The 16,299-nt window shown below is 47.3% G+C and overlaps 1 protein-coding gene across 1 annotated transcript in view; it reads right to left on the bottom strand.

The window, feature by feature from the left end:
• The window catches only part of AGPAT2 (1-acylglycerol-3-phosphate O-acyltransferase 2), a 70,553-nt gene extending 69,139 nt beyond the window's left edge, over window positions 1-1,414 (bottom strand). The window contains exon 1 of the mRNA XM_040324105.1: window positions 727-1,414. Coding sequence (XP_040180039.1) covers window positions 727-914 — 188 coding nt within the window. The 5' untranslated portion in view covers window positions 915-1,414. The remainder of the gene's footprint in view (window positions 1-726) is intronic.
• Between the last annotated feature and the right edge of the window lie 14,885 nt (window positions 1,415-16,299).

The following is a 16,299-nucleotide window of genomic DNA, read 5'->3' as shown; positions in this document are numbered from 1 at the left end:
GAAACGTTTTGTAAATGAGTTGGCTGCAGCCACTGATCTGTTTATTCTGACAGCTGAGGAGTCCATGCTGTCAGAATACAATGTGACAGCGGGGAGGATTCCGCCGTCTGCCCAGCTTGTGTGGATGGGGGAATCAGTTTTTTTTTTTGATCGGCGCTCTGGCTGATTAAAAAGAACACAGGCATCTATGGTCAGCCTTATCTACCATTAACTATGTAGTACTAGGGCCTGCCTGAATCGATACAAACTGAAAGCCCTGTTTAGGTTTGTCCTCATATTGTAAATTGTACAATCAGATTGTATAGTGTATGGCCACTGTCATTTCAGAGAAAAAAAAAGTTTTTGGAAAAAATATCAAATTTACAATATTGTTATAAAGGAGGGCTATTGATCTGCAAATATTTTTATATGACAGATTCAAGGGACACACGAGAGATTTCAGTGTTCAGCACCAGATAGTTTCTTCTGGGGGCCACATTGATGAGATCTCGTATCTGAATTCCTGAACATTGTAAGGGGTTTCCACCATCCCTGCTGAAGCTGGACCACAGAGGTGGGCGGAGCTGGAGGCCTATGATACTTCAGTGATCCTGTCCCTGGTGGGATCATTAGGGTGCCCAGGGCCTTAGAGCCCCCGGCAGATAGAAGACACCGGTGGGGACTCCATCTACAATATTTGGCTGGATTGACCTTTTGGAAATTAAAAGCTTAAAAAGTTCCACTTACCTCATATTGTCCACCGTCCTGCCACCGTTTTTCACCAGACACACTGGCGCTGCCAGCGCAGACAGGATAAGGCACAGAATGCAGTAACAAACGACTTTAAAATGGAATTTGAACGTGGTGCTTATTCCCATTAAAATCAGGGGGGCCAGAAAAATCACGGCCAACCAAAATACCCACCACAGATCCATGGTGAGACCTGAGCACGGGGGGGGGGGTAAAAAATCGCAGGGACCCGAGCACAGCGAGACCAAAGCTGGCAGAGCCACAAACTGGTCAGATGTGGGGAATTGTCCAATAATTTCCAATAGTGAGGGAGTGCTCGGGGAGAGGGGACCAACTGGCACAGCTACACGCCTGAGACATGGGCAAAGTATGAAATGTCACCGTTACTGGGCGGGGCTAAGCACAGGAACCAAGCCAGGTAGACAGGTGAGCAGGTGAAAGGTGGAAGTCACATTACAGAGGTAGGAGAAGAAGGCAGGCTGGGAGAAGAGGGCAGAGAGTGCAGGGTAGGGTGCCAGGGATCTATCACCCACTCCTAGGGGCACCTACAGGAAGGAGCCTGGCATCCTGGACCTCAGAGACCCGACAAATCTGCCCAAAATAAACAAAAATAAGAGAAAGAAACTTGTCCTACAGTGTGATCAGGAAGAGCATGAGGGGGAGGAGAAGGGGCGGGGCAGTCTAATGACAGGGGAACTGTCACTCACAGGACTGCCCACTCATGAATATTGGCTGTCAGAGGGGAGAGAAGGGTGGAGCCACTTCAGAGCTGTGTTCATTTTCAACAAACAATGCTTTATACACACTGAGCGTACACACAGGAGACAGAGAGGAGACTTCTCCAACCTGTGTGAGTGGTGGGGCCGTGTGACGAGAGGAGGAGGGGGGCACTCTAATAGTTTAATAGCAGGAGGGGGTCAGTGTAATGAGACGGGGGGCACTCTAATAGCAGGAGAGGGTCAGTGTAATGAGAGGAGGGGGGCACTCTAATAGCAGGAGGGGGTCAGTGTGATGAGAGAAGGGGGGCACTCTAATAGCAGGAGGGGGTCAGTGTGATGAGAGAAGGGGGGCACTCTAATAGCAGGAGGAGGTCAGTGTAATGAGAGGGGGGGGCACTCTAATAGCAGGAGAGGGTCAGTGTAATGAGAGGAGGGGGGCACTCTAATAGCAGGAGGGGGTCAGTGTGATGAGAGAAGGGGGGCACTCTAATAGCAGGAGGGGGTCAGTGTGATGAGAGAAGGGGGGCACTCTAATAGCAGGAGGAGGTCAGTGTAATGAGAGGGGGGGGCACTCTAATAGCAGGAGAGGGTCAGTGTAATGAGAGGGGGCACTCTAATAGCAGGAGGGGGTCAGTGTGATGAGAGAAGGGGGGCACTCTAATAGCAGGAGGAGGTCAGTGTGATGAGAGAAGGGGGGCACTCTAATAGCAGGAGGGGGTCAGTGTAATGAGAGGGGGCACTCTAATAGCAGGAGAGGGTCAGTGTAATGAGAGGGGGCACTCTAATAGCAGGAGGGGGTCAGTGTGATGAGAGGAGGGGGGGGGCACTCTAATAGCAGGAGGGGGTCAGTGTGATGAGAGGAGGGGGGCACTCTAATAGCAGGAGGGGGTCCGTGTAATGAGAGGGGGGGCACTCTAATAGCAGGAGGGGGTCCGTGTAATGAGAGGGGGGGCACTCTAATAGCAGGAGAGGGTCAGTGTAATGAGAGGGGGCACTCTAATAGCAGGAGGGGGTCAGTGTGATGAGAGGAGGGGGGGGCACTCTAATAGCAGGAGGGGGTCAGTGTGATGAGAGGAGAGGGGGGGCACTCTAATAGCAGGAGGGGGTCAGTGTGATGAGAGGAGGGGGGCACTCTAATAGCAGGAGGGGGTCAGTGTGATGAGAGGAGGGGGGCACTCTAATAGCAGGAGGGGGTCAGTGTGATGAGAGGAGGGGGGGGCACTCTAATAGCAGGAGGGGGTCAGTGTGATGAGAGGAGGGGGGGGCACTCTAATAGCAGGAGGGGGTCAGTGTGATGAGAGGAGGGGGGGGGGCACTCTAATAGCAGGAGGGGGTCAGTGTGATGAGAGGTGAGGGGGCACTCTAATAGCAGGAGGGGGTCAGTGTGATGAGAGGAGGGGGGGGCACTCTAATAGCAGGAGGGGGTCAGTGTGATGAGAGGAGGGGGGGGCACTCTAATAGCAGGAGAGGGTCAGTGTGATGAGAGGAGAGGGGGGGCACTCTAATAGCAGGAGGGGGTCAGTGTGATGAGAGGAGGGGGGGGCACTCTAATAGCAGGAGGGGGTCAGTGTGATGAGAGGAGGGGGGGGGCACTCTAATAGCAGGAGGGGGTCAGTGTGATAAGAGGGGGGCACTCTAATAGCAGGAGGGGGTCAGTGTAATGAAAGGGGGGGCACTCTAATAGCAGGAGAGGGTCAGTGTGATAAGAGGAGAGGGGCACTCTAATAGCAGGAGGGGTCAGTGTAATGAGAGGAGGGGGGGTCACTCTAATAGTTTAATAGCAGGAGGGGGTCAGTGTGATGAGAGGAGGGGGGGGCACTCGAATAGCAGGAGGGGGTCAGTGTAATGAGAGGAGGGGGGCACTCTAATAGCAGGAGGGGGTCCGTGTAATGAGAGGGGGGGCACTCTAATAGCAGGAGGAGGTCAGTGTGATGAGAGGAGGGGGGGGGGGTCACTCTAATAGTTTAATAGCAGGAGGGGGTCAGTGTGATGAGAGGAGGGGGGGCACTCTAATAGCAGGAGGGGGTCAGTGTAATGAGAGGAGGGGGGCACTCTAATAGCAGGAGGGGGTCCGTGTAATGAGAGGGGGGGCACTCTAATAGCAGGAGGAGGTCAGTGTGATGAGAGGAGGGGGGGGGGTCACTCTAATAGTTTAATAGCAGGAGGGGGTCAGTGTGATGATAGGAGGGGGGGCACTCTAATAGCAGGAGGGGGTCAGTGTGATGAGAGGGGGGGGCACTCTAATAGCAGGAGGGGGTCAGTGTGATGAGAGGGGGGGGCACTCTAATAGCAGGAGGGGGTCAGTGTGATGAGAGGGGGGGCACTCTAATAGCAGGAGGAGGAGGGGGTTAGCGTAATGACAAGAGGAAAGTCAGTATAATGAGGAGGGGGGCAGGAGGTCTGTGTAATGACAGAAAGGGGATCACTATAAAGGAAGCTCATCTGCCCCACCACTGTACCCCCCCCCTGCACATCTGCCCCACCACTGTACCCCCCTGCACCTCTGCCCCACCACTGTACCCCCCTGCACATCTGCCCCACCACTGAACCCCCCTGCACATCTGCCCCACCACTGTACCCCCCTGCACATCTGGACACCTATTAGAATAAGTATGGAGACCTAGGACACGCCCCCCTTAAGGGAGAATTATACAAAAAAGAAATGATTAGTTAAACCCACAAGTGTTTTTTTCCCATTACTAGTTCTTTATACTGGCGTTTGGAAATGGTTTCGGAATTGGGTGAAAGGCTTAGCCCTATAAAACACGGATTTGATTGATAGAGTGCATCTTATATACAACTATAGAGATCAGACCAAAATGAGGAGGAAAGAGGGACAGAGAGACATCGCTCCAAATCAGGGAGAGGTTGAAAGCTTTGGGGGTGTTAGCCTTATAACAGGGAGGGACAGTCTAATAACAGAAGGGGACAGTGTAATAGGAGGAGGAAGGGGGGAGTGTATTGTGGGAGGGGTCATTGTAATGAGGGGGGGGTGGTCTCATGACAGGAGGGTGCAGCAATCTCCTGAGAGAGGGGAACGGGAGGGAGAGGTCCCATGATAAGACATGTGTGTGTAGAAGTGCTGGGGGTCAGATTCCCCCTCTAGAGAATGGTACACTCCAGGAAGACAGGCAGTGAAATGTACGATTCCCACAAACGGGAGACTGTACACAAAGAAATATGAGGCTGTGATTGCCTCTGAAAATGCTGCTTGCCTGGCTGTCATCACCAGAATACGAGGCCCCGGGCTTCCTCCCAGCACAGGCTCCCTTCCATGACCTTTCTTCCCCTTTTATAATCCGCCATTTCAGCTTCATCCTAATTGTGTGTAAAAACTTTGCAAACAATTCTGTTTCCAGACAACACAAACTAGTTGTTGAGGGTCGGTCCGCTCCTACCACACCTCACACATTCCAGCCGGGGGCCAAGCCAGCTCACAGGGAAGTCTGCATGGCTGCACTCAAATCCTGATCCCAACACATAAACAAAGCAGCAAACAATAACATAAAATGGCAGTGGGAGGAGAAAGGCTGACACATGTCACGCTCCTTAGTGCCTAAAGTGGTTGTAAACTCTTCCATATACCCAGAGAAGTGACTGCCCTCAAATGATACACAGAGATGAAACAAATCTTCCTACATAAGTTGTACCTGTCTATCTGCAGCTATCTGTTCTCAGCAGTTCAAAGTCCAGAATTAAGGAAGCTTGTCTGAGCTGTCAGAAAACGGGGCAGATAGCTGAATTTACACTCTGCAGAGCTCAGTAAGGAGATCTCTGACAGCTGATTGGAGGGAGAAGACACCCCCCACCTTCACACAGGAACAGAGCTGAGGCTGTCAATCACAGGCTGTACCCTCCCCTGTCACCTTTTCCCTTTGGTATCAGGAAAACTTGTCGGAAGTAAAGAACAGAGCCGAAGAAGCAGCAGCAGACAGACATGACACTAATAGCTAGATTCAGGTAGGGCGCCACATCTTTAAGGCGGCGTAGCGTATCGTATTTACAATACACCGCCTTAAGTCAGAGAGGCAAGTACTGTATTCACAAAGCACTTACGGCGGCGTAGCGTAAATGGGGCCGGCGTAAGCGCGCCTAATTTAAATGAGGATGGGGGCGTGTTTTATGTAAATGTTTGGTGACCTGACGTGATTGAAGTTTTTTACGAACGGCGCATGCGCCGTCCGTGTACATATCCCAGTGTGCATTGCTCCAAAGTACGCCGCAAGGACGTATTGGTTTCGACGTGAACGTAAATTACGTCCAGCCCCATTCACGGACGACTTGCGCAAACAACGTAAAATTTTCAAATTTTGACGCGGGAACGACGGCCATACTTAACATTGACTAGGCCAGCTAGGGGGCAGCTTTATCTTTACGCGGCGTACCTCTTATGGAAACGGCGTATCTTTACTGCGACGGGCGCACGTACGTTCGTGAATCGGCGTATCTAGTCATTTGCATATTCTACGCCGAACTCAACGGAAGCGCCAGCGTAAATATTGCACCCTAAGATACGACGGCGCAGGTCGTCGTATCTAAGATAGGTTTAAGTGTATCTCAGTTTGAGCATACACTTAAACTTACGACGGCGTAGATTCTGAGTTACGTCGGCGTAACTCTCTCTGAATCTGGCTATTAGTGCTCTGGATTGAGACAAGTACACACTATAGAGCGGGGGACAGCAAACTGTAGATCGGGATCTACCAGTAGATCACAGTCTGGGCTTTCTGACCCTTGGGACTACTTGTAAAGTTGGAGCTGTAGTAGGGAGCATAAGCTGATGCCTCCTCTGTAGTACTGGCTCCTGTCCCATGCGGAGTGATGCCAGCTGCACTCTTATGCCATCTAGTGGTCCCCAGAGTGGTGCCAGCAGCAGGAAAGAAGAGATCTTCAGGTCAGTGTGAAGCAATAATAGTATAGGGCTCCTTTCACACTGATGCACTGAGGTTTACCCACAGCTTTCCTGCAAGTTTGCTGCACTGAAGCCTCGTACACACAACCGGTTTTCCCGGCAGGAAAACTGCTAGGAGAGCTTTTTGTCGGGAAAACCGGACGTGTGTACAGCTGGGAATCCTGGCGCGAAAATAGGAAACCTGCTCTCTATTTTCCCGTCGGGATTCCCAGCGTTTTTTTCCCCACCAGATCTACTACTTACCTATGGGAAACACTGCGCAGCATACCTGATGGAGCATACACACGGCCGCTACTGCACAGGCATACTATACACCCCCCCCTAGGTACGAAATTTATAGGAATATTTCACTTTTATTGTTTCACTTTAAGCAGCTCCCGAAAAAACGGCCGTTTTTAAAACTTTTTTTTGCATTGATACATGTCCCCTGGGGCAGGACCCAGGTCCCCAAACACTTTTTAGGACAATAACTTGCATATTAGCCTTTAAAATTAGCACTTTAGATTTCTCCCATAGACTTTTACAGGGTGTTCCGCAGCTTTTCGAATTTGCCACGAACACCTCAAAATGTTCGCTGTTCGGCGAACAGGCAATGTTCGAGTCGAATATGATTTCGACTAGAACTCGATGCTCATCCCTAGTTTTGATGGATAATCCAACCGTCTGTATGCTCCATCGTACAATTGTTAGAATTTCTGACAACAACTGTTGGATGGTCATGCTTTCAAATTGTCCAACAACAAATGTGTTCCGTCAGATTATCCGATCGTGTGTACACAAATCCATTGTGCCCAAAGGGTGGTGCTAAAGAGCTGGAAAACAACGTAGTTTCGTGTATGTTGGCTGAAAAAGTTCTGCCGTCTGTATGCAAAACAAGTTCACGGCCAGAGCCCATCGGACTAAATTCCATGGATTTGTCTAATGGAAGTCTGATCGTGTGTGAGGCTTTAGACTTCTATTATATCCTGCTGTTTTACCACCCCCCAATTTTACATGTGAATGAGCTCTAAGGGCGCCACTGTCGAATGCAACTAAGGGCTCATTCGCAAGCGCTGGTGCTCCTCTGAAAAGCGATCTGAGTGTGTGTTGACAGGTGAAGAGGATATGTTGCCTCCTCACCACCTGATTTAAAGAGGAAGTAAACCTTCTTAAAGCGGGGGTTCACCCGAAAAACACATTTTTAACATTAGATTGAGGCTAATTGTGGGAAGCACAATCGGGTGTTTTTTTTTTAATCAATGCGGTACTTACCGGTTTAGAGATAAGATGTTCTCCCGCCGCTTCTGGGTATGGTCTGCGGGACTGGGCGTTCCTATTTGATTGACAGCCTTCCGACCGTCGCATACAGCGCATCACGAGTTGCCGAAAGTAGCCGAACGTCAGTGCGCAGACGCCGTATAGAGCCGCACTGACGTTTGGCTTCTTTCAGCAACTCGTGACGCGCTGTATGCGACGGTCGGAAGGCTGTCAATCAAATAGGAACGCCCAGTCCCGAAGACCATACCCGGAAGCGGTGGGAGAACATCTATCTCTAAAACGGTAAGTACTGCATTGATTTAAAAAAAAAACACCCGATTGTGCTTCTCACAATTAGCCTCAATCTAATGTTAAAAATGTGTTTTTCGGGTGAACCCCCGCTTTAAAACACCTGCAAGAGAAAGGCATAATGAGCTAGTATGCATAGCATACTAGCTCATTATGTGGCACTTACCTGAAATCGAACCCCCCAAAGTGCTTCTCGTTCCCCTCCGCCATGTCCCCTCGGAGCTTCTTCCTGGTATCGCCGCTCCGGCGATGTGATTGGCTGGAGTGGCGATGACGTCACTCCCGCGCATAATCCCGGCATGATCCCATTCATTATGCCGGGATGCTCAGTGCGCCTGCGTCGTTGTCTACGGCGTGCATGCGCTGTAGACATCGGTGCAGTGTTTTCTGCAAATATCTCCTTACCCTCCGTGTAAGGTAAGGAGATATTTCTTGCACCTACAGGTTGTCAAAGTGGGTTTACAACCACTTTAAACCCATGATTGCTGTGCGGTAATTGGAGGTTTAAATCAGATTTGAGGAGGGGACACTGTGTACAGTAAACTTTGACTTCTCCCATGTTGTTCAGGTTGATCTCCACCTCTTTAGGTTGGATACACACCAATGCATTTTTAATGCTTTTTGCAGGTTTGCACTACAGTCCATATAGCATGGTTTCCTATGGAACACGTTCTGCAGTGCAAATCTGAAAAATGCAAAAAGCACTAAAAATGCCATAGGTGTGTATCCAGCCTAAGGGTTGCCTACCCTGCTATAGAGGGATAAGCTTTGTTCATATTTCATGTCTGAGGATTACAACTGCTTTATTCATAACCCCCAGCGAAACGCATTAACCATTCTCTCCCCCACTGTCAATTATTGTTATTTTATATTGCTTTACCTGTTTTGAAATAAAAGTGGATTGCGCTTTGGAGTGTAGCTCTAGAAGACGCATTGTGTTACCTCCCCACACACAGATTGTGAACCCCCAGGTACCCGAGGCCCAGAGGAGGCATGGCGGGTCAGAAGACAGCACTGCAACCTCTTGGCAGTTATGGCAGGAAAGAGAGCTCAACCTTCTATCAGGGCAGAGGAGGACTAGGACCCCCTGGGCCTTTGTTAATAAGATACCTAAACAGAGTGGATGGACAAATCTCCCATGCCAGCATTGGTGTGTGCAGCCTATTGCATTAGGGTGTGCACCTCAATGTTCCAACACATATGCATTTGTGACATTAATCGGCCTCTTCCCTGGTCATCATCCTGAAACAATGGGGGGGGGGCAGGGGGACCTGGGTAGCAGAAAGAAGAGGAACAGGGACTGGTACCGATCCCCTGTATTTTGACAGGTGAAGAGGATATGTTGCCTCCTCACCACCTGGTACCGATCCCCTGTATTGGTACCGATCCCCTGTATTTTCCTCCTGTGTCAGCTGAATGTCGGCGAGAGGGAGAGGAGGAGAAGCCTACTTTCTGCTGCTGCAGAAGGAAACACAGATCGATTCCACTAATTTCCACCCCTGCTGCCTATCCTGTCCAGTTTCTGGGGGTCGGCAAGTAAGGACCGTTGCTCACCTGTCACCTGCCCACGATTGACAGCTTACCAACTCCAGGATTAGGGTGTGCCCGGGCACACCTGGCACAACCCTTGCACACGCCTATGCATGCCAGCTTTTGTATTCTGACAGCTGGCATCTGCGGCTGCCAGAATACTCGACCAGTGACTGCATCTGATTAAATGCAGTGACCGTTTCATTGGCAATTTTCCACCTTACTCCTTTAACAAAAGTTAGTTGATTAATCAACTTTTGTTGATCCGAGTGGTGCCAACAAGGCCACCATGGCTCAATTTCAGCCAATTCAGCTGGAAAATGTTAGCGATGTATGGCAGCCTTGAGTGGGACCCGCAGTCAGTGACACACACTGGACTTTATAGAGCTACCTGCTTAGTCAAATCTGTGATCAGCAGCAGAAGGATGTTGTACACCACTGTCCACATGTAGAGACTTCACCCTGAAGGCTATAAAATAAGAAAAAATGATGTAGTGGACGGCTGCAGCTCATGCAACCCAGACACTGGGCCAGTAAGTAATCTAAAATGTAAAAAGTGCCCTGTGCCTTTTATAAAATGTATAGACTGGTGAATACGGGCAATAAAGCAAATGTAATATCACAAATAAGTGCAAAATAAGCATACAAAGTGATCCAAAACAAACACAAATGAATAAAATACAATTGCTCTTAACAATGTAGAGTCCAGGGCTGTGGAGTCGGAGTCGAGGAGTCGGAGTCGGAGGAAATTTTGGGTACTTGGAGTCGGAGTCGGCAAACAATGCACCGACTCCGACTCCTACTAAATTTAGATTGGAATAAAAAATAAAAAAAAAGCAAGTTTAAATGTCCCAATTCACAAAAAGTTATAATTAATGACTTATCTACTGTAAGAATAAAGACCAATGCATGCAGTGCCTCACGTAACCGCAAAACGAACACGTTAAGTGACCGTGAAGAAGCATGCTTTTCATGTGCTTCACTATATGGCACGCAACGCACAATTAGGAGCGGCAATACTTATACTTTCCATAGTGTTGTGTTCTGCTTTTACAGGGAACGCATGTTAGAGAACCAGTAAGTGTCCAAATAAAAAAATTCCAACAGGAGTTTTATAAAGCACTAAAAGAAGTTGAAAAGTATGATCGCTCATCAAAACTTACTGTTGAAGAAGCCATCCTTGTTTATCCAGAGATCGTTAGTGATGTGGCCAGAATAGTTACTGCAATGCCACCCACCCAAGTCAGTGTCGAAAGATTATTTTCAGCCCTAAAAATAATAAAGTCTGACTTAAAGCAGTTCTCCCATGCCAATACGTTTTTTTGGGTAGTTAAACAGATAGTAGCAAGGCTTAAATAAACTCACGTTTTGCTTGTTAAAGGTCCGCTCCTTTCTGTTTCAGTCTGTAAGAATGACTTATATTTCTCTGTGTGCGCCGTTGCCATCTTCACTGTGGGCATTAGAATCCCACCAGCAGTGACTTCCTGGTTGCGGTGATGCTGTAATCCCAGCATGCACCGCTCGATCTAGCGCATGAGCACTCACAGCGGGGAGCAGCGGCGTCAGCGTCTCTGTTCCCCTAACAACCGATGGCGTTCCCGCCCCCTCTGATGTAAACACAGCCACCTCCGCCCCCTCTGATGTAAACCTGGTCCCCGAAATCGCGCAAGGTTTCGTCTAGGCCAGAATAGGATCACAAGGGAGCTATGACACAAGCTCCCAGAAGACACAGCGCGGGACAGGAAGTAAGAATAACCAGAGGAAAACCCGAAGACTCCAGACCGGAAGGCAAACGAAGAACTCAGGTAATGTACATATTTATTAAACATAACTATCCATTTCAGCATAGTTTTTTAGCATTAGAATTATTAAAATATACTTAAAAATCGGGTGGAGGACCGCTTTAAGAGCCTCTATGAAAGAGGATCTGGCAGAGGCAATTCTCTTCCTTAGAACTCTACATTGAATTGATTTGCATTTGCTAAGCCTATAACTACATTTCAAGATTAATATAAACCATTTCTAGGTTTTACAGATTTTGTTTTTGGTTCATTATAGATAAGCTTTGTTTTTGTTCTAAAACAACCAAATAATGTGGTTTGTATTTTTGAACTGGTAAAGGTCCTGGTAAAGTAGACTGTTGGCTTCCCAGCCAGTAGTCCTGTGGTAGGTTGCGTTTCTTTCCCTCAAGGAATGTATAAAATACATTCGCATATTAATACAGAGGAGTCGGGGAGTTGGAGTCGGAAGTACATAAAACTGAGGAGTCGGAGTCGGAACATTTATCTACCGACTCCACAGCCCTGGTAGAGTCCAACACAAAAGTCTCCTGATATAATACAAAGTCTTTGTGGAATTGATGGTGAATAAAGTGCTCAGTGCTGTAAAAAATCCCATTGAATAGTTTCAGTGCTCAAATGTGCTCCTTTGAAAGAAAAAATTGATCAATTCATTTTGGTAAGAGGCCCTATTTTTTTTTTTACTGGGAGCTTCCTGCCTGGAAGTATGCCTCTGAAAGATTTACATCTGCATGAGAATGCCTCTGAAGGACTATGACTGCTGGACTACACCTCAGCAGGTATGCCAGGGCAGCACACAAGCCTGTGGTTAGTAGTAGGGATGTAGAAATAACCTTGTACTTCTACATTGGACTTTGGAATGTTCATTTATAAACCTTTCTTCAAGTAAAGTATTAAGACACTGGCCTTGCCTCGTCTGAAGTTATTAAAGAGGTGTATTGCAAGTAACACATACCGTTAACAAGTGGGTCTTAACACATTGGGATATGAAGGTATTTGTGTGGAATATGTACTTTGAAGTAATTGCCAAGAGTAACGGAAGTGTAACAAGCAGCCTGTCCATAGTGTGTACCTGTTATAGATTGAATGGCCTCTAGCAGCTAGGGCAGTGTTCCTCAATTGCAGTCCTCCAGGCTTCATGATTTCAGGATTTCCCTCAGATGAAACAGCCATGGTAATTACTAAGGCAGTGAAACTGATCAAATCACCTGCAAAATAATGGCAAGCCTGAAAACATGACCTGTTGGTGCACACACAGATCCACAGTCCTGCTGTGATCGCGGGCAATCACGGGTGCCCGGCAGACATCGCGCCCGCCGGGCACGCACATCGGGTCCCAAGCACTGTGGCGGGCACGCGCCCCCTAGATGGCCGGGAAACCCAGGACGTCATGTGAAGTCCACCCCGAGGGAGGGAAGGTTCCTGCCGACATCATTTTACAATGACTCGGTTAGGAACCGGTTAAGATGGCGCAAAGGTACCACATGTGTCATAAAGTGACCCTGTATAAGGTGCCTAACGTAGCCCAGAAGAACCCACACGAGGTAGGGCCTTCCATGTGATCCAGTACTTGGCATCCAACGAGTTAATGGGAAAGCATGGAGGACGTGACAAATAAATCAAAATGTATTTCCTTTTAGGGCCCATTCACAACATAAGGCTGTTCGACTACAAGGCACACATTGTAATGCGTTGAGACACTTTGCTGTGTGTTAAACAGACCATGCAAAAATAATAGACTGCAACACACATATAAATGTAACAGACTGCAGGACGATGCACAGGACGTGTTGTACCATGCAGAGATTCAGCGCCCATGAATTTTGAAGGGGCATCAGTGTTTAAGTGAGAAAATAAAACCCTACGTCACCCAGCGCGTGCTCCGATCAACCAACCAAAACTTTCTCCAAATCCCCAAATCTCGCTACAAATCTAAGGGAGAACGTAGATTTTCGGTCCAAGGACCACGGCTCTGGAATGCTCTACCCACGACCATCCGCTTGGAAGAAAACCATCGGGTTTTTAGGAAAAAACTGAAGACCCATCTCTTCTGAAAGACCTGTACAACTCTGGAAGCCAGCGCCTTGAGGCGATTAAGTTTGCATTTGTTTGCGCTATATAAGTTTCTCACTCACTCACTCAGTGTGCCATTCACAATGAATGACGCTGCAGTGCAACAACGTATCAGATCAGAAATGAAACATCTGATAGTTTATGTGACATGGTGTCCATAGACAATATTAGTACAGTGACACCCACCCCCACCCCCACCTATCCCTGTTACTACAGCAACAGCTGTGCCACTTAAGAGAAGCAGAAGCAATGTACTCTGCCACAAGTGATTAAATATCACTCTGCGATATACCAGTGCCAGGGCCCCTGACTATATGGAAGAAATCGTAACATGGATAAACAGAATATCACCTCTGCCAGTTAGTAAGGATCCCCTTCAAATCCTATTTTATAACACAGCAACTTCAGTAAAAAGATATAAGAACTGTGCATTATCTTTCCTTTTAGATGCCGCCAAAAGTCCTTTACTGCAATATTAAACACCAAGGGCCAGATTCTCAAAGGCGTTACGACGGCGCAACACCATTTGCGCCGTCGTAAGTCCTAATCTGGCCCAGGGTATCTATGCGACTGATTCTTAGAATCAGTTACGCATAGATTCCCATTAGATCTGACAGGCGTAAGGCTCTTAAGCTGTCAGATCTTAAATGCAATTTGTTTTCCCGCCGCTAGGTGTCGCATCGTCGGTTTCCCTGTCGTCTATGCAAATTAGCTAGTTACGCGAGATGCGCGGACGACGCAGTGATTTTACGATGTTTCCGTAAGCGTAAACTTGCCCCTGCTATAATGATGAGCAAGTTTACGTAGGTCCGTCGTATGCCATGTAAAGTATGGCGTCGGGTCAACGTCGGCTTTTTCCGTCGTTTACGTCGTTTTTTCGTAAGTCGTTCGCGAATACGACTTTACGTCAATGACGCTCACGTCGGCGTCATTGACTATTTCCGTCGTGAGCTGGAGCATGCGCACTGGGCTATTTTCCGCCCGGCGCATGCGCAGTTCGATCGGCGTGGGGGCGCGCTTAATTTAAATACAAGCAGCCCCCTTTGAATTACGCGGCCTTACGCCGGGCCAATTACACTACGCCGCCGCAAATTACGGAGCAAGTGCTTGCAGAATACGGCACTTGCTCCAGTAATTTGCGGCGGCGTAGTGTAAATGGCTTACGCTTCGCAGCCGCAGATTCTACAAGAATCTGGCCCCAAGTTCCTTAACCACTTAAGGGCCGAGCCTCTTTTTCAGGTATGTTGTTAAGAAGTAAAAAAGAAAATTATGCTAGAAAATTACTTGGAACCCCCAAACATTATATATATTTTTTTCTAACACCCTAGAGAATCAAATGGCGGTCATTGCAATACTTTATGTCACACCGTATTTGCGCAGCGATCTTACAAGCACACTTTTTTTTAAAAAAAATATACTTTTTTGAATTAAAAAATAAGACAACAGTAAAGTTAACCCAATTTTTTTATATCATGAAAGATAATGTTACGCCAAAAAGACCTCGGATCTCATATTCACACTAAAATGCAATAAAAAAATGAAATAACATTTTTGGCATTTAAAAACATGACAAAAAAAATGGTCCTTTAAGAGCTATGGGCTCCGGTAAGCGGCGGAGGGCACAGGAGAGCGGCGGGAGGGGGGCCCCTCTCCCGCCGCCCAATAACGGTGATCTCATGGCAAATCCGCTGAAGAGACCACCATTATCGTAAACTGGACCACCGCCTGAAGACGAGGATACCTGGGTTATGGCAGCTAGCTGCTGCCATAACAGAGATATCCCTCTTCAAAATGCCGACGTATACAGTCGCCTCGGCGGCCTGGAAGCGGTTAAGCGCTAAAGCTGTTAGTAAGGTGTGTGGATACAGGACCAGTGGGGATATACAGTGGGGCAAAAAAGTATTTAGTCAGCCACCAATTGTGCAAGTTCTCCCACTTAAAAAGATGAGAGAGGCCTGTAATTGTCATCATAGGTATACCCCAACTATGAGAGACAAAATGTGGAAACTAAAATAAGTATTTGGTAACCTACAAACAAGCAAAATTTCTGGCTCTCACAGATCTGTGTCTTTTAGAGGCTCCTCTGTCCTCCACTCATTACCTGAAATTTAGCACGTGTTTGAACTTATCAGTATAAAAGACACCTGTCCACAACCTCAAACAGTCACACTCCAAACTCCACTATGGGGAAGACCAAAGAGCTGTCGAAGGACACCAGAAACAAAATTGTAGACCTGCCCCAGGCTGGGAGGCCTGAATCTGCAAGAAATCAACTGTGGGAGCAATAATTAGAAAATGGAAGACATACAAGACAATACGTATATATATATATATATATATATATATATATATATATATATATATATTTGTTATTTTTCCCATTGTTTTTTTTTTTTTGCTTTTGACTGATATTGTAGGTATATGCTGGAAAATGTATAAAAAGATATTACATAACAAAAAAATACCATGTTACAGGGACAGATACAGTATCCCCTTCTAGACCACCCAGTTCCTCTCCACCTTCCCCACCTTCATACAAGTCAGACTCTGCTCCAGCGGAGCGTTTTTTTTTTTTTATAAATTCTTTATTTTTAATTTTTCTTTCACAAAGATAGCAATATAACATTTCATACAATAAATCTCTACACCAACTCTTATGCCCTGTACACACAATCGGTTCATCTGATGAAAACGGACCTGTTTTAAATTTTACTTATGGTTAAAAAAACGATCCATCGGTCAACAATCCATGCATGCTCAGAATCAAGTCGACGCATGCTCGGAAGCATTGAACTTAATTTTTCTCAGCACGTCGTTGTGTTTTACGTCACCGCGTTGGACACGATCGGATTTTTAACTGATGGTGTGTAGGCAAGACTGATGAAAGTCAGCTTCATCGGATATCTGATGAAAAAATCCATCGGTACGTTTTCATCAGATCATGTGTATAGGGCATAATTGTTTTACTCATAACATCTTCTTTACATTGTAT

The sequence above is a fragment of the Rana temporaria genome, chromosome 9 (genome assembly GCF_905171775.1).
Source record: "Rana temporaria chromosome 9, aRanTem1.1, whole genome shotgun sequence".
NCBI classification, from domain to species: Eukaryota; Metazoa; Chordata; class Amphibia; order Anura; family Ranidae; genus Rana; species Rana temporaria.
This window is presented reverse-complemented; position numbering and strand designations above follow the sequence as displayed.